The 18,868-nt window shown below is 39.7% G+C and overlaps 2 protein-coding genes across 3 annotated transcripts; both read right to left on the bottom strand.

Annotated features, from left to right (window-relative positions):
- Window positions 1-6,319: 6,319 nt before the first annotated feature.
- Window positions 6,320-9,564, bottom strand: LOC131314692 (laccase-2-like). Its single transcript, XM_058343516.1, has 6 exons — window positions 9,376-9,564; window positions 9,100-9,251; window positions 8,738-8,982; window positions 8,220-8,351; window positions 7,180-8,133; window positions 6,320-6,790 (listed from the first exon to the last, which is right to left on the bottom strand). The coding sequence occupies exons 1-6, from the start codon at window positions 9,496-9,498 to the stop codon at window positions 6,660-6,662; spliced, it is 1,737 nt and encodes a 578-aa protein (XP_058199499.1). The 5' UTR covers window positions 9,499-9,564; the 3' UTR covers window positions 6,320-6,659.
- Window positions 9,565-11,708: 2,144 nt separating this feature from the next.
- LOC131314691 (E3 ubiquitin-protein ligase SDIR1-like) lies at window positions 11,709-18,005 on the bottom strand. Of its 2 annotated transcripts, none has more exons than XM_058343515.1 (9): window positions 17,773-18,005; window positions 15,829-15,942; window positions 15,661-15,715; window positions 15,513-15,565; window positions 15,175-15,403; window positions 14,851-14,965; window positions 14,508-14,556; window positions 13,124-13,249; window positions 11,709-12,116 (listed from the first exon to the last, which is right to left on the bottom strand). In XM_058343515.1, the coding sequence occupies exons 2-9, from the start codon at window positions 15,904-15,906 to the stop codon at window positions 11,991-11,993; spliced, it is 831 nt and encodes a 276-aa protein (XP_058199498.1). In that variant the 5' UTR covers window positions 15,907-15,942; window positions 17,773-18,005; the 3' UTR covers window positions 11,709-11,990. The 2 variants fall into 2 exon arrangements, with proteins under 2 accessions (XP_058199498.1, XP_058199497.1); XM_058343514.1 differs by having other exon boundaries at window positions 14,508-14,568; window positions 17,773-17,993.
- Window positions 18,006-18,868: the final 863 nt, after the last annotated feature.

Below are 18,868 nucleotides of genomic sequence, written 5' to 3'. Positions count from 1 at the left end.
ACACAAAGTATACCAATTTAGCTCTGTTTTCTCCTGTTGCAGGGGGGAGATGTGGTAGTTTAAAACATCGGATACCCTATGAATATGGGGTAGTTTTAAGGGTACATTCCACACCATTGAAAAAAACAAAATGTACAATTTATACTGCATTCTGAAAAGTAATTGTCCTCTCCAACCATGTGCAATTTTGGCGGATATATACCTCGTACCAAAGCCGGTGTTCCAAAAGGCGTCTAGGCCGATTAGTCTCTGCCAAGACGTTAGGTGGTAGTCCGACGCTTAGATTAGACAGTTGTCTAGTTAGGCGCTTAATCTCCATCTAGGCGCTAGGTGACCGACTAGTCGGTGTCCTGGCGCTAAGCACCCATTTTCCGATTTTTATAAGATTGACCAAAGCTACATCTATCTATGTCTTTCCAATCGATCGACAGCTAGCTCAACTCATTGTACCACCCTTCGTCCCAGATTCCTATTGTGTGGGTCGGCTAGCACAGCTCTGTTTTTTTCCGTGGACGGGACTCATCTTTCTCTAGTACTGTATTATCTGGCCACCAATGATCAGCACTCAGCAGTGCTTCAACGTGTTCCAATTTTGTGCTCATAACAAACAAAACAAAACAAAATTTTGAGCTCAAATGATTTCATCAAATTGGTATTTTGATTTCTGATCGATGTTTTGCCTTAATAATGCTATCGAGTTCAAATCATTATTAGGTGTTATCGTTTCTTGTGAGGCTAGTTCGTACGGACTTTTTTTCCGAACTTGAATCTGTTGTGCCGAAAACGAAATTGAGAATATAACAAATTAACAAGCGATAAACGAGACACAAGGATTTACATGGTTCTCCAAGATGGGTACATCCACGGGCGAGAAGAGCGAAAGGATTTACTATAAACGAAGAGATAATACAAAGAGCCGACTAGGGACAAATATCTGGTGGAACCCAAAAGAGAGACACAAACCCTAGGCAGAACCCAAAGAGACCAACTAATTTCCCTAATATCAAAGCTTCAACACAAAAGGATCCCAGATCTCCACAATGATACCCAACATGAAATAATCCATAACGGTATCCAAAGGAGCCTAATCTTAATGGACCCAGGGACAAACAAAGAATTCTACCAAGAACCCATGGGAGCTCTCTTAAAGAGATTCACTCAAGAAATCCAAAAACCTAATGAAGAGAATAAGGCTACATTTATAACAACAAAATCTTGCCCAACAAGTTAGAACCATATTGGGCTTTGAAACCCCAAAAAAAACCCTAGGTGTAATTCAAGGCAAATCCCAACAGAATCAAGATTCCCTCTCGTTCATGGTAGGACTTTAAGACTTTTAACTGTTTATGAATTAGTAGAGGTGTGCATAAACTGACCCGAGAATATTGGTTATAACAATCTTTAACTCCAGTCTGTGTATCGTTTGCACTGGCAATTCACGGCCATCAGCTTCAATCATTTCTCACCTTCCATTCTACCCATTAAAAACAGAATATATTAGTAGTCTATGGCAGTAAATTAAGACAGTCGTATGGAGCACCATATTAGCCCGTATAAGTTAATGCATCTCCAGAAGGAGGTTCAAGAAACAAGAAGAGTTATCACAACAATGGGAAAAGAAGTATATATCTATCTAAGCCCATTGAAAGCACAATTGGGACCTTAGTCACATAATCTTTTGAAATGGTCTTCGTTCCTGCTCTCAATCCTCCTTCTGCGTTCGCGTTCTCAACCCTCGAACTCGTAGATTTTAGTTGTCTGGAGGTTAATTTTCGGAAGACGCTTGTCCGCTCGCGCTCCCGCTTTCGTCCGCGCATTATGTCACTTGCATTGGGACACAAGAGCAATAAAGAAATACAACATGCTAGCACATGTACGTTATCATGACACAGTTGGTCGCAGGCACGGTCATGTGCTCCCCAAACAAAATGAAAACATCGTCAACAAACCACTTTCAAGCCCCTCCACCCGTTGTCCATAATTTGCTTCACATCTACCAAAAGACTTGGCCAGCCTGCAGTTCTATTTTTTATGCTGCGCCATAAAGTCTGTGGTTTCGACCCATTGCGGATTTTCCGTTGATGATCAGGGCCGTTCACTTGTTAAGTTATTTGAGTGTAAATCATCTACACTAGTATTCGACTTAATTGGCATGAGTAGTCGCATGATTGAATCACATTCTTCTCAAAAAAAATGGACAGTCAAGATTGTTTTAAGACAAATGTGCAACCGATTAGTTACATGATCGATCGATTGCACATTTGTATTAAAAATCTAGTTCGTTATATGTAGGGCCATAATTGATATGCTAGCTCTTCTATGTCTAAAGTTCGAATCAATATATACCACACCAAGTGCACTACTACACGATTCAGCCCGATGGACCTTTTTTTTTTTTTTTTTTTCCGATAATCAAATATACAGGTCAGCTTGCGTGCACCTCAACTAATTTTAGGACCCTGAAGGTAACGATCAGACATAACCCCCAGTGGCCCCAAGGTGGTTGGCTTCCATGGGATTCAAACATGCGACTTCATGGTCAAATACTTATTGCTTTCTCATGCCCACTTTGCTAATCCCTTGTGGTTAATCCAGCCCGATGGATTGCAGACAATCTATTTCCGGTTTAGTGACTATCTCGCATGCATGCAAGAGCACCTCCCAGCCAAAAATTCCACCGCGTGTACGGAACTCCTATAGTCACGCTCGAGAAAGGCTGCTACGTTGGTTGCACCTTCCTACCTGTTATAGTTTTATATATTGAGATGGAAAAAATAAACTATATATATACACACATGTGTATATATATCTGCTTGCCAACACCAAACCACTGCCTGGTATACTCTCTCTCTCTTTCTCTCTGTGTGCAAGAGTCCAAGCTAAAGGAGAACAGATCAACCTCAGAGAGAACCCTATCACTAGCTAACCACATGGAGTACTCCTACACAGATGAAAAGTGGAAACCATCCAAAGCAGAATCAAGTAACTACTACTCCTCTACTACATCCACGGCCTCTCTAATGAGGAGCATTTCCCAGAAGAGCACATCTACCTCCAAGTCTCCCCTTCTAAGGAGCTTCTCCCAAAAGAGCTTTTCCTTCAAGTCTCCTCTCTCTAGGAGCTCCTCCGTCAAGCCTCCTCTCTCTAGGAGCTCTTCCTTCAAGTCTCCTCTCTCTGGAACTTCCTCGCCCAAGAGCTCTGCCACTACCAATTCCAAGTCCCATCTCTCAAGGAGTTCTTCCCAGAAGTGCTCCGAATTCACCAGGAAGTGCAGTAGCTTGGCGAAGGAACAGAGGGCCAGGTTTTATATCGTCAAGCGTTGCGTCAAGATGCTTGTCTGCTGGAAAAAGAATTCCGATTCTTGAATGGGTTATAAGTTATGGATCCATGATCCATAACTTATAACCCAAATGGAAAATTTTTAAGTTATAACTTAAAAATTCTCCTTTTGGTTTCTATTTTCTCTCTTCTTTGAGTGAGATGGATTCCTGGGTACTAGGAAATACCAGGATTAGTTTTCTGTGCTATCCCATTAAGAAGAGATTGTAACAAGCTTTTATTGCTTTTGTTAGTTATTGATCAAGATTTCAATTGTGATCTCTGTTGAGCTTAGCAATGGGCTTCAATTGGTGTAAATAAATTGTGAGAAATGAATTCGTCAAATGATCAGCAAAATTTCTTGATCTGTGTTGTTATTTGGAAAGACAGGTTGCATTAATTGAGTTCTAATCCTACACTAGTTTTCCGAATTCGGGGACCCTGTTGTGTACGTGTCTGTGCGCAGTAACGTGATGAGATAGCGATACCACGTGTCATTAAATGATATGATTGCGACAATGCTCTTAAGATTTTCTTCAAGTTACCGAAATCGTCTCATAAGAACTCAACGACCATATTTAATTTCAAAAAATCATTGTACCAAAATTTCTTGTTTTGTTTGGTTCCCTTCGACTTGATTCCTCCTGGCCACTGTGTTTCGCCACTGTGTGTGAGAGGCCGGATTAGTGAATGGATCTGCAGCAGGAATGAGCCGCACATGTGGGGGTGCCTTGAGAAAAAGCGACAACAGGGATCAATAAGAGAATATGGTGACGACAGCTACACTTTGGTTTCATTATTTAATAATAAAAAATAAAAATAAAAACGTTTATTTGACTGTGTTTATTCTCTCTCTCTCTCTCTCTCTCTCTCTCTCTCTCTCTCTCTCTCTCTCTCTCTCTCTCTCTCTCTCTCTTTTATTGATAAGTTCCCTAATTCCACCTTTTTTATTAGTTTGGGTTGTTGAGTAGTACTATGGAAGAATGACACTAAGATGGTAAGATATGTATAATATTTCTTCGAATTTGTAGATTTGATTTTCCCCGTCAATTTGAATTCACGGGTTTGATCCTGATCGTCAGTAGGAATTTCTTAAGATCCCTGAAGTTTATTCGTTAACGTATGAAATCAGAAATAAATATTCAAAAATTGAAGTGTGCTTAAGCTGATCGAATTATTCGGTAAAATCACATTGGCCTAAAGTTAATAAAGTTTGTGTTTTATTACCACCACTACCGGCCAACAACAACAAAAATGCTGCTCTGGATCAATCAAATCAGTGGTGACTAAGTCATCCCTTTTGAACCTCCATGATTGAAGAAGAAGATGCTCTTCAAGAACAGATTGCTATATAAGATGTCCTTCCATAATTTCCCAACACACACTAAAAATTCACTCTGATCCCCAGAACAATGGTGAATACGTAAAACGCTTTTGGACGGTAAAATTGAGAGCAGTGGGAGGAGTCCATCTATTGTACACACACACACAAAAAATTGTGTATGGTACCCAAAAAGTTATTTTAGTGGCAACTATCCTATTTTGAGTGGTAAGTATTTCATAAGAAGCGGTAAGTATTTCATATTAAGTGGTAAGTATAGAAATACTTGTCACCACTCCATATGAAGTATTTCATATGAAGGGGTAAGTATTCCACATTGAGTGATAAATATTATACATCTGAAATACTTACTACTCAAAGTGGAATACTTAATTACCACTCCTTATGAAATATTTACAATAATGTGGAATACTTATCACTAAAGTGACTTTTTAGATACCCCACACACCAAAAAGTAATTTGTGTACCATAGAAAAGTTCCAATGGAAGAACTGTGAATGTTGAGCGGTGGGCGTAAACTTTTTGTTACCCGAAGGTGTTTGAAGACAGGCTCCAAACACAACGCCAAGAAATTGAATAGCCCTATTTAATGTTGGGCAATAATACTACTAAAGCTTGTCCATTCATTGAAATTAGAATCCTATGGCCTCAATTCGATATCTCCAGTCAAACATGTCCCCACACAAATGGATGTTGAAGGATTAAGACGTGCTGCCTTTAATACGGTGCTCATTTTTTAACCCAAAAAATTTACTCCGAACAATTCATATAACAGAGATTGACAAATAAAAAGAATTCGCGAAATAATCAACTCGATCAGATAACAGTAACTACACGATGCCATGAAACTTATTTTCAAGTACTATTCTAGAATCTTATTTGTTGTTCTTGCTTTGGAGAATAATGTACTTTGATTTCCAGACGCTGGAGTTATAAAAATAATTAATGTACTTGATCGACTTTTATTTCCGCGGGAATGATCTATTCGTCGAGCTCTCTAATGTGAATGCTTTGGAACAAATTTTGGGGCTCGGGATGAGCTTTTTTTTTTACTCACAACAAGAACCACAACTCCACACAGATGTAGCCGAAATTGCCTGATATACATGGATCTCCCAAAATAACGAGGACTCTACCTCTATGTACACCGCACAATTCCAAATACATCAATGTCCAAATTTGTGCACGTAAATCTATGTACCTGGCATTGCTAATTTGCTATTTATTTTCTTGGTTTACTTTAATCCTAGTTTGTGCAAGAGAAAGCACTGTAGTATACAAATTACACAGAGAGAAGCTTCCTTAATTTGTACCCCACTCTCACCGACTCAAAAAGTTGGTCCCTAGTCAAGAATCCAACTTTACATTCAAACATAATGATTACACTAACTATACTTTCCACAAATGCCCTTAGCGTTATTTTAGGGTGCTGCTAAATACAACTGCGAATTTACTATATGTAGCCAATTCACAAAAAGAAATTTTGGAATTTTCTTTTGTGAATTGACTACATGTAGTAAATTCGCAGTTATATTTAACCGGGCCCTTATTTTATTACTTGGTTTTGAGTTTTGTTTGGACACTAAAAAATGGTTGAATGAATAGTGTATCAAATTATGGACATTGAATTCCGTAAAAGGACATAAATTGTAGTTGTATCGTTTTCTCCATGCCGTGAGGCTCTCCACAACTCAAATTTTGCTAAAATAAAATGGATCAAGTGTACAATTTTTCTCTCCTGCAATCGTCAAATAGCTACACACAAACAGCCCCAAGTAATCAACTCAATGCCAATTGCCACGCAAAAGAAAAAGAAAGGAAAAACAAAAGAAAAGAAAAACACAATACCAATATTTGCCTGGCTACACTCTCTAGCGACATTTCTTCTCGGCAAAACTGACAGAGAAAGGCAAAAAACAGAAAGACGGGTATGATAATTTACGCAACATATTCCTGTGCTTGAAGAAACCGGCGGCAGAGTGATCAAAAGCTAGCTGGATCAACAGGTAGGAAGATCGGACGGCGGAGGGGGCAGCTTCTGGTTAGGGAGTTTGCCATCCAAAACGAGCCAAGCCATCTTCAATCCCCAGCTCAAGTGCACTTCAAAGTGACAGTGCATGAACCATACCCCTGCTCAAAATCGAAAACATTCATTGTGAATGATTTGGAGGACGAAAAGTGAGTTAGTTATAGAATTTGTACGCAAGAAAACTCGTAAGGATTCGGACATAGATATGTACTGAATCAGAGCCATATGGGTGCCATCGTGCTTTCGTGAAATCCACGTGCTTCGGGCGGCTCCAGACGCACAAACTGTATCCAGATTTACATCTTGTATGCCTAGTACCGGAATGATATGACATTTCCCTCCTAGGAATTACTATTGATCAAAATTTCTGGTTGCATGACAATAGCCATATCCATTGTTGCTTCTTGAGTCAAGTCTTTTCTATGTGTGAGAATTTCCTATAGAACACATTATTATGTTAAACATTTCACTGCAGTATTGAATCAATTACCTGGGTTATCAGCCTGGAACCGGATCGCAACCCACCCACCAGACGGCACGCCGGCAGTATTCCTCTCAACAGGGTCAACAAGGTTAAACTTAGCAGGATCCTTGTTAGGATCAAAGTTTCCAGACCCTTGTCCAACGACGAAAAAGTTATACCCATGGAGATGAAGGGGGTGGCTCTCGGCCCCAAGAATGCTAGTATCCTGCAGCACCAACTCCACGGTGGTGTTAAAATTCAGCACCACCACTTTCGTGCCGTTCATCACCATCGTATTGTTAGGCGGCGTTCCCGTGTAGTTGAACTGGACTAAAGGAGTGGTCGGGAAATTGGTGGTGAAAACTCCGTTGGTTCTTCGGGTGAAGTAGGATTGGAGGAGTGCAGTTTTGGGGAGAATGAAGGACACGTTGTTCATCGAAGCCGTGAATTTCGTGGTGTTGGTAGGGCCTTGGCAAGTTTGGTTTTTTGGGCAGGGGTTGGTCCCTAAGCCTACCGTGAAGAAAAATCGCTTCTGGACAGTTTGGGGAACGTTGGCGGGGAATTGGGAATTTGCCAAACTGCGGAATTTGCTGGAAAAATTTGCAACAAAGGCAGTCGCGTTGATCGGAGGGAGAATTGGGACTGGGAGATTCTTAGGAGAGGGGTTTCCTATTCCATATTGAAGAATGCCGGCGACTGTGGAGTTGTCGAAAGTGCCCCTGCCGGTGAAATAAGGTCTGGCGGCCATTAGGAAAGAGGAGTTAACGGGAGGGTTCGGTTTGGTTCTAAGGAGAACGTTCGTGGTCTGACCCGGTGCAATGACCAAAGTCTCCGTTCGGAATGGTTTAATGTATGCTGCATCGGCTTCGACTACGGTGAGGGAATGGTTTGATATTCTGAAGAAGAGGTCATCGTTGAGTGCAGCGTTGATCAGACGGAGGAGGTAAGTTTTCCCGGGCTGTACCTTCAGCTTGAATGTTTCTGACAATATCAAAGGCAATAAGCTAGACAGATAGATTCATGTTGAAAAATTGTACAGTGGCCTAAGGCTACTGTGAGGGACTTACCATTTGGAGAACAAATATTGTACAATGGCCCAGGGAGTCCATTGATGGTGAATGAATCGGAGACGTTAGGGCCGGCTCCGGTTACGAATGACTGGTTTATAACTGCCTCTGTATTGGCTTTCCACCACTCTCCTGTAGATTTCGGTTTATAAACAAATTATCGTGCGTTAGCTGATTTTACAAACTCAAGATATTCTTGCGGATCAATAAGAACAGTAACTATGGGTGGGTGGATCTGACCAGACCTATAATGGTCGGGCCAACCCGCCTCATTTGTGTATCATTATTCGTCGGAAGCACCAAGTGTGCATAACATAGCGGTGATCCAAGACTATTGAAACTTTTCTAAAAAAGTATGCAAATTTTTGATTTGGTATCGTTGTATTCGCTCTTAATATGGTCAAATACTTCACCAGTCCACTGTAACCATATTGCGATTTAATATGGACACTTTTCTAGTGAAATTTTTCGAGGTATGTAATGCAATCGCGGTTTCCCTAAGTGTGTTGAATGGTTACCAAAGATGATGGGAACTTCCTTGTGCGGTTTAGCGAAAGGGTAAGGCACATTGTGTTTGGGTAAGACAATAAGAGGTCCATAGAGAGTTGCTCTTAGCCATGAGATATGAGCATGCCACCACAGAGTTCCTCTTTGGCCGGTGATCGTGAAGTTGTATACATAAGTCTGGCCAGTTTGAATGGGACACTGAGTGATGTACGCCGGCCCGTCTGCCCACCCGCTCTGAAGCTGCCGGATACCATGCCTGTCATCCACGTCGCCAACCATTCAGAGAAACAGTTAAAATTTCGTGGGATTTGAGAAAACACAGACAATGCTCCCTAATTGAAAAAATTGTCGTACGCTAAAACTGTTTCCATACCAATGGATGCTGACATTGTTGGGGACACGATTAACAACCTTGATCTCGACACGGTCGCCCTCTCTAGCGATAATCCGAGGGCCGGGAAACTTGCCATTGACAGTCAAGATGGTCTTGGTGTTGCACAATCTTGTCACATTTTGCAATCTTATCTGCAACCAAAACAAAACAAAAAAAACACAAAAGGATCAACAGAATGGTAAGAAAGCAAAGTATTTTTAGCTACATTGTTAACCATGATCAACAACAAAAGGGAGCTTATTTCAATGGGATTACATTGAATTTGTAGTGCCTAGTAATGCCTGCAGTAGCAACTTCAGGAAGTAGCCAAAGAGAGAAGCTAGCTATGCAGAGTAAAGCAGCCATAAGTGGCGGTGATAAATTGAGGAAAGTAGCCATTTTGTTAACAAGAAACAGAGACAAGATTGCTGAAAATCTGATTGTTTTTTGCTTATTAGTGTGGAATGATTTATTAAAGCCCATGAGGAAGGTTGTTTATATAGCAAATGAATAGGTTAAGGGGGGTGTTTGGTTGATTAGGTAATCAAATGCTTCAAATTTAGTGATGCAAAATTACAGTCACTGTTGCTCCAGCTGAAACTGTACTGGAGTGTTGTTGAAGTCAATTTAAATCTGATTTACCCCTCCCCATTGTCGCCAAACCTTGACTAAATGGAAATCATTTTTTCTTTCCGATATTATCCATCGAGCAATGATACGCGAACGATTTTGAAAACACAACTGTGTCTAGAACCATTTGATGCACATGGGTCCACATGTATCGAAACTCGAAAGGTTCCAGACACATTGTAGTTTGACAAATGCTAGGTGCACAACTATCCGAACAATTTGAGGGATTGAGTTTGGTGTTGTATTCGGATGGTTTTACACCTAGCATTTTTGGTTGTTATAGTATTATACTCTTCTTTCAATACAACATTCCAACTTGGAGGGTATTTCCGGAAATTGCATAAGATCTTAATTGGTTAAACTGTAAACATTCAACCGTTAATCTTGGTCACCAAGACTGGTTTAATGTCTTACTGACAGGGTTACCATCTTCTTAATTCTTCTCAAGGAATCTTTTTTCCTTTTTCAGAATCCTGTTACTACTCACTATGAAGGCTTCATCGTTGTCATGTTGGATTTGAATGGGATATTTAACGTCACTTGGTGATAACCAAACAGGGCCTTAGGGTTACCAATGCCACAAAAGAGAAGGACATTTGACCCACCTCTCTTCCAAGCAAGGATAGAACGAACGATAGATACAAGGTCCATTTCTTAATTTGGTTTGGTTACTTGAAATATAGTAACTAATCACCACAACTTGATCATGAAGCTAAACTAAACCATGCTAAAAGAATGTACCAAATGGGTGTTGTTAAGTTTGAGTTTATGCTAGTAGTAATAATTATTCTAGCATAGCCTATTACTTACAAATTTGAATTGCAATCACTAGAGAGACCCCCAGGTGGGACTTTGATCTGGAATTCGACTCTCATCGTCGTGCTATCAATTATTATGTTGGGCCAGTTTATGTGGGACTTTGGCTCAACTTTAATTTGACCTCCCGCAAGGGGACAATGGGATTGAACTCCTGAATTATTCGGTCCATTGGGCCCGGTGCCAGGTTATAATAAAGGAAATGGCTTCTCTACCACTGGTAGGTGCAGTTCATCTCTTTCCGTCTCTCTATCAGCCTTAATTTCATAATCCAAACCATTTATAATGTAGATCTTGTCGAATTGCTCATCGTCAAAATTTTTGGTAATCGGACATCTTTTTTTTTTTGGTCAAACGGAAAGCAAGGATTAATCAGACATCTATTACTATATGATGGGGACAATTCCGATTGATGTACTATTAGAAGTCCGATTAAAATAGACTCTCATGAGCATCTCGACGAGATTTAAAATATGAACGGAAAGGGGTGAACCCCTGCAGTTTCACTGCCAATGGTGGAGAAGCCATGTCCTATGAAGGGTGGAGTTATTTGGTAGTTGCACCAACTACGCCCCTTGTAGCATACTTGTTTTAAAAAGTACATCTTTTGCATATACTTAAAGTGTTGTTTCATTTTCTTCCTTGAGGTTTCCATGAAGAGAAATGCTCAAACTCAAAGCAAGGTAGGAGTGAAGGGGTCTTGATTAGAATGCACTACATGTACACCACAAAATGACATCTAGGTCAAACACTCCCTTGACTGTCTCGGAGTATTGCTCCACGGTACACCACTTTCAATGCACCACATGTCGTTTTGTCCGTTAAAATACTACTAAAACTATCGCAAAAGTCGTGAGTCCCGCAATATTTATTTACCTATCACAATACACTTGGATACCACACGGCATTGCTCCGATAGCGTTCAATGATTTTCCAAAACCTACAAACCATGACCACTATCCATAAATGCAAAGATCAGTCGGTGATCTGAAAGGTGGTATGGATCAAACATGCTACAAACCACATGTCTGAGGAATGAGTTGGCGAAATAAAATACACACACACACACACACATGTTCGCACATCTCTTCTCTTGGTAGCTAAAATGCTAGTAGCTAAATCTTTATAATCATGGTTTATAACAGAAATCAACTACCAATTGCTAGACCCCAACCACCAACATCAATTTCATAGAAAAAGATCAGGGGACACGCGTACGACTCCAGTTGCACAAGATTTGCAAAAAAACAGATATACAACGCGCATTCAATCGGCCATATTGGCGTCTGAGGATAGAATTTGAGCATTCTCGTCCACAAACTTTACCGTGATTCAAGCCACTATATGTACATACGCAGATAACAATGAGATATAATCAGTTTGGCCATGTGATTTGAGTAGGATAGACTGGCTTTATTGCGTAAGCATGAAGAGGGTACATGCCCCTAAACCATGTCATCGCCATCCGTATCGCTATCCCTGCTTTCCGGCCACCCAGACCCCACCTCAAGTTTACATACTGGACAAGTGCCTTGCTGTCGTAGCCATGGATCGATGCAGTTGGCGTGGAACTGCAAAAAGTAAAAGCTGAATAGTCAAAGACGCAAATATAGACTCTAATCAATCATTTCTATTTAGTATAACTAGATTTTGGGAAATGAAGCAACACAATAATTCACATTTGGCATATTTCCCTACATTTACATATGGGGATTATACGGAATGCTCTGCGACAAGGAAATTGACGATTACCAAAAAGAATTATAAGTTCCAAAGTTCAAATTTAGAAGAATTCCAAAAGTGATCAAAAGGTGTTGACTCCAATTTTTTCCTGCAAGTTGGATCAAAAGTGATTGGCGCCTACCCAGATGGGTAATTTGGCAGTTTTGGAACAATTAGAGGATAGACAAAAACAAGTATACACAACCAAAGCTAATAATTGAGCAAGAACACCAACAAAATGTTCAAAAGGATAACATCAACGTCGGCCATTGAATCTCAAAAGATACAGAGGCAGTACAGTGTTCAAAACGAAAAGTATGATCAACCTGCTAAACAGACAAGACAAATAAACACTAAATGATGCATGAATGCTACAGAGATATATTGCAAGACTTGATACTTATATTAGTACTCCAAGAATTTGATAAAGGGAAGAGAAAAAACTACTCCCTCCGTCCCAAATTGGATGTCAATTTTTGATATCTGTGTCAATTTCAATTACTTATATCTTTTAATATGGATCTCAAAATATATGCAATGTGGATCTTGTTTGATAGTTCTTGATTAGTTCTATTATACAAAGTTTTCAAACTCATGAAAAATATTATAGATTGAAAGATATAAGCGATGAAAAATGACACGAGTTTCAAAAATTGTCATCCATTTTGGGACGGAGGGAGTACAAGGGTAATAATTTGGAGTTTCTTTTCACCAGAAAGAATAATTTGGAGTTTCATTAATAGGGATTTAACTTTGCATCATTCCAGGTCATATGAGATTAGAAAATAGGAAGCATCATGTTACACACACTACCGGGAATCTCCTAAATATTTATGATCAAAAAGAGAAGAGACACCTGATGCAAACATGGCAAGCTTCGAACAAGCTCGCCCCTGTTAACTTGCTCCAGGCATATTGTGCATGTTAATTCGTCTTCCAAAGCCTTCTTAATTGAATCTGCCTTTTTCAACTCTGGTTTTGTCTGCAAGAGAAATTTGAAACCAAAATATAAAATCACCGACTATAAGTGAAGACAATGATGCCCATTAAGATTCACACTCTGCTGACTCTGGTGGGAAGGAATCCAACAATACACATGCAGTCATGCAAATTTCACGCACCCCCACATCTGTTTCCTTTCCAAGAACCAAAAATGCAAACTATAGAGCCAATAATCTGATTCAAGAGGGCTTACAAAACCCAAAGGTAGACTTATACAACTGCTAATGTCAACAGCTAAAATGTCAACTTATCTTTCTTCTACAGAACAGCCGCTCCCAGTTAATTGGACATCATCTTATGTTGCAAACTATATCTTCCACTTATGCTTGCAAGTTAGAAAGCATAGGCATGCAGCGTAAGATGCCAAATGGTCCAACTGGGCCATTTTGAGAAGGAAGCAGGAGGCATTGGTAGTGAGATAAAAACCTTAAAAACACATAAAGAGCCACCTCTGAGCCTTGGAATGGCCTCTTTGGAGGTTGACCTAGTTAAAGATATGAGCATGAACCAATTAGGCCCCAAAATCAACGGAGTTGAAAGGCAGCAAGGCTGCTCAAAACGCAGCAGCCAGGTCAACCAGGATTGCATATGGTAAAAACCCAATCACTGATGGCCACATATCTGGTGGTAGCTAAAACTCAGTACCCCTCAAGAAGAACAGAGTAGTGGGATCCACCCTCACCAGTGTTACAAGGAGGCCATCACTCTGCCCAGGTGTCACCCCCAATTTAAGCCACTGGGAAACCCTCATTGGATATCTGATTATTTATCAAATGGCTCGCATATGTGCCTTAGGCAACTAGGGTGATTGCATGTGCCAGTGTCAGGGAACTGAACCAATTTAGGCCCCATGGACCTTGCTTTCAATCCAACCAGACATTATAGGATCAGGATGCTTTTCCAGGAAGGGCAAGGAAAGTAGCAAGAAGTGTGGGCAAGCCTTGCCTACTTCTGCTGGCAGAGTTGATCACTTGAGCTCAGGACATCTGAGACACCTCAGGATCACAGGTGTCATCAGTCCGCTACGCCATGTCAGACGTCTTTGTTCTTGTCCTATGTTACAAACTTAACTTATAGGTTGACAAGCCAGTAGTACCCTGATGTTAACAGGGTCATATGCTGTGGTTACATACTGTCTATTAGGGAGGGGGCTGTGAAGACAGCTGTAATGTCGTGGATATAGCACTCCCCTATTTCTATTGAAAACGAAATATGATGTAGCAAATAAGATAATGTACCTCTGCTGAAGCTGATGACGACGAGGCCTGTGGCAGCGATGACCCATCACTGTTCAGAAAACTAAAATTACGTCAAATCATTTCCAAATTCTGAAAGTTCAACAGCAATTAGCAGAAACTAATACATAATCTCTGCAAACATATAAACACCACATCCTACAGGAACTCCCATAATACATACAGAAGTTAAGATACACTATGGTAATGCCAAGACTGGTGTTGAGAACTTGAGACAGTATTAACGATGTTGAAAATCTATACACCAATTGAATCAACGGTTACTGAAACCAAAGTCAAGCACCATACTAGACAATACACCATCGAAATAAATCTTCCCACTAACCTCTGTGGACTACTGGCCTTATATTTGTGAACAGGTAAGGCATTAATCTCTTCTTCACTCATTGAAGGAGATGAGGAATTATTCTCGGTATCCAGTGATCTCAAAGTTTCATAATCTGCAGTCAAAAAAAAAAATTTAACATTTTGTATTCACTTGTAAGTGAAATTTTTGAATCGAGCCAAGTAGGATAACATCAAATCTTTTTTTCTTTTTTTTGATAATCGGATAACCTCAAGTCTACAATTGCATGAATTCATCTTCAAATGTCAAGACACTTTTTATACCATAGATACCCTTTCAATTGTTCAGCAAAAAGTGTCATACCAAGGTCATCAAATTCTCGGTCAAGAAGTGCAAGCTGGAGCCTTAAACCTTGTAACCTCCCTCTTGTTGCAAGTGCTATGGATGGTGGCATCTGCAAACGGAACTCAGTGTGACCAAGCAAGCCACTGGCTGCTGCAGCATGAGCTTGGGCCTGAGCTTGGAGTTGTTGGCAAGTTGCGAACATCCTAAAGCTTGTCGCCATCAGAAAAATACCAAGAACAATCCAGAGCTATATGCATGTATTCAGAAGAATAACACATCAATTCCCATTTACGAGATAAGGAGGCATTTCATCAAAAAACTATCATGCCTTAATGGCTACAAAGTGAAAGAATTACCAGAAAATTTGGGGACATCTGGTGAGAATTTAATATGGTAAACATCAGAAGCACTGCCAAACAAGTTATTAGCACATAAGATAAGGCTCTAAGCCTCTAATATTAATGCCAATATTTGGTGTAAGGCATTGGGGAACAAGAAAGTTACCTGTAACAAGAAAAGCTAGTGAGTTGGCATTAATTGGTCGTGCTGCATGAAGACGCTGAAGGGACAAGAGAAGCCTGTGTCAGAAGACACTATCTAATACTGGTATGTAAATAATGTTATGGCTGCAGAGTTGAAAGAAAAAGGAGATTTACAACTTAAAAAGCATACCAAAGCCCGTCGTTCAGGAATAAATCCTGGAAATCCACTTTCAATGTCAGATCTGACCCCACGAAAAACAAAACTCATGGCTGCAGGAGCTTATGGATATCCCCTAAACTTAATCTAGCAAAAGAGTAAGAAAATGAATTCAGAATGGTTCTCAATTATTAGTACAAAGTTTATATAGTGTTTAAGTAATCTGGAGACTATAAATTTCAATACAAACTTAAATCAAGAACAAAAATTAATAAATTAACATCTAGTGATGAACATGTAATATGCATAAAGGCTTGAAATATGCAGAAATGCCAAAGGCTTCATTAAGAGAACCAAATACAAAGATGTAACAGATGATCCTCAAACGAATTGAATCGACTCCCAGCCTCTCTGATAATTCGCAACAATACTACACAAGAAAAATCACCATATATAATTGACTCACACCAGTGCGTGGTTCAAGTGGTTGCCATTATTTGTACAACTACAAACTTCAGCTGCTATTCAACTTCTATGTTATTTGTTAGTGTGTCGAAAATTATGGCACCAAACAAACTCACCCTCACCTCACCAGTGCATTCTTTGGATGCAAAGTTTTAGTTATTTGCATAAACTTGTAAGCAACTATTGCACGTAAAACGGAAGTAGAACCCTGGTTTTGGCACAATAGATACAAGACATACTGACCGGTTTGGGACTTTTGAGAACTAAATAACACGATATCCACAATCATGTAATGTGCTTCTTCAAACTGTCAATTTTTGCGCATAATTAATAACTCTATAAATTTAAGACAACCTACGACCGAGGAGTGGCGGCTGATTTCATGAAATCGACGAGCGTCTAATAAATTGGTTAATGTGCACATAAATCTCTAGCTAGAAAAGACTAGCATAAATAAAAGTAACAGGGCCTCGGTGTTAGATGGGCTCTTGGCTTGCCATTAAATGCATATCCACTTAATATGTCAAAGAAAAGGGAATGGGATACGTGTCCAACTGCCCTTCCTAAATTAAACTTGGATCCTCTTTTTGGATCATTGTTTGGAAAATAGAAACTCATATTTAAAAATGTAAATTTTGACCCTTTCACAGAAGGGGGCTATAGAAATTCGCCTCATTTCCTAAATATCATAAAATCTATAAAGAATATTCTGAAACAATAATCTCGTCATTAACTATCATATGCAGCAATCTATTTAAATGTTGCATATCCACTTCTGCACCCAACTCCGGGAAAAATTATTCAATGCCTTTGGGGCACCGCCACGTGGTGCCCCAGCCCCTTCTCCTCCACACATTGTGGTGGGACCCAAGGCACAGAGTGTGGATCCCACCACAATGTGTGGTGTGGTGGAGAAGTGACCTGGTGCGCCACCTGGCTGTGGCTCGAAGGCATTGTTTAATCACTCCGGATATGATATGTATCCAAACATCTAGGCTTTAAAGATCAGACGCCTAGACACATACCCACGACTGATTCTAGTACCTAAATCCATGTCACATAGTAGAGCCTAATAATACCAACTCAAATCTAAGAACCCAGAATTATATGTCTCTGCACCAATAACCCATATTACGAACGCCTATACAAATAATACATGGACCCAGTTATTTTGCCGGCTCCAATTGTGTATATACTATATACTTAGCCACTAAGCATAAACGTGTGACAAAGAATTCGAATTGCATCCGATCAATAAGAAAGTGAGATCCTTTCGCATGCACATAAAAATCAGTTGGAAGGAACATGAAATTCATCAAGAAAAGTGCAAATTCCTCCCAATTTGCTTCAAAAGACGATTTCTCGAAACCCTAATTAACCAATGTAGTAGATACAACCAGGCCCTAAACACGATCAAGCAACCACATAAATAGCATTTGCAAACACCAAATGCAACAACAAAAATCCCTTCATTGAAGATAAATGAATTAAGGGCATTGAAAGAAGACTCACTCCAAGATGTGAAAACCCAGAACTCAGGCTTTGAATGCAGATAACCCCAAGTGAGAGAGAGGGAGGGAGAGAGAGAGAGAGAGGTGTCGGTGTGAGCTTCCGCAATTGTAATAAGTTTGTAACGATCAGTTTGGATCACAAACTTAATTAATGGGAATTTGTTTTCCGTGCAAATGTATTTTCGTGGCTACTAGTGGATGGCAAGTCAACTTAGGTTCTGCCGCGTCCCAACATGCATAGTGATTTTTACACTAATCGATAAGTTTTGGGGTGTAGAGTGGGTACGAGGTGACGGTATCCGTCGGCGATCCGGGTAGTAGACATGTAATCATACTAATTCAAAAAGAGCATTTTATCTCTTAATCCAGAAAATAGAAATTAAATCAAGTCTATTCTAATTAACGAAATACTAAAATCTTATGAAAGTGCTTAAAATCTAAACACTGAAAGTGCCTAAACTCTAGGGTACTCTATAAAGATGCCTAAGCCTCTAGGATACCTTATGAAAGTGTCTAAACCCTTAAAACTCTATAATCGAAAGTGCACCCTACAACCTCAATGAAAGTGCCTAAACCTAAACCCTAAAGTACTCTAAATCCTAGGGTATCCTAAACCCTAAAATCTAAGTACCCTAAAATCCTAGGATACCCTAAGATTTTAGGGTATCCAATGGTACTAAAGTACCCATTAGGGTACCATAAAATTCTGACATACTCTAAAACATTAGGGTGACACTTCCATTAATAATAAATGTATTTTTGTAAAAGTGGACATAATGGTAATTAAGTATTTCATCTCTCCTTAATGGAAATTAAGTATTACTTTTTTGTACGTAGAGATAAAAAAGTGTTAGAAAAAGAATAGTAGTATTGATTTCTTATGGCTACCATTGGACATCTTCTTTGATTGCCACTAATATGGTAGGAAGGCACCATAAACATTAGTAGTATTTGCGGTAAAAAAGCACCATAAACATTATATTGGGAATTTTTCAATATGAACACTACCATTTTTACATATCAAGATCATTAATCTTCTCAATTAGCGGGATACGAGTGTAGGTACTAAAATTTCGGTGTGATTTAATTGACGTCAA

The sequence above is a fragment of the Rhododendron vialii genome, chromosome 13a, assembly GCF_030253575.1.
Source record: "Rhododendron vialii isolate Sample 1 chromosome 13a, ASM3025357v1".
Lineage (NCBI taxonomy): Eukaryota > Viridiplantae > Streptophyta > Magnoliopsida > Ericales > Ericaceae > Rhododendron > Rhododendron vialii.
Note: the sequence above shows the minus strand (reverse complement) of the source record. Positions and strands in the feature narration are given on the sequence as shown.

Coding starts and splice junctions, on each gene's coding strand:
- LOC131314692 (XM_058343516.1), bottom strand. CDS start 9,498: ATGGCTACTTTCCTCAATTTATCACCGCCACTTATGGCTGCTTTACTC. Junction 8,352..8,737: donor GGAAGTTCCCATCATCTTTG/GTAACCATTCAA, acceptor CGAAATCTACAG/GAGAGTGGTGGAAAGCCAAT. Junction 8,134..8,219: donor CAATATTTGTTCTCCAAATG/GTAAGTCCCTCA, acceptor TGATATTGTCAG/AAACATTCAAGCTGAAGGTA.
- LOC131314691 (XM_058343514.1), bottom strand. CDS start 15,906: ATGAGTTTTGTTTTTCGTGGGGTCAGATCTGACATTGAAAGTGGATTT. Junction 15,566..15,660: donor ACTAGCTTTTCTTGTTACAG/GTAACTTTCTTG, acceptor CTTGTTTGGCAG/TGCTTCTGATGTTTACCATA. Junction 12,117..13,123: donor GCTTGCCATGTTTGCATCAG/GTGTCTCTTCTC, acceptor TACTTTTTGCAG/TTCCACGCCAACTGCATCGA.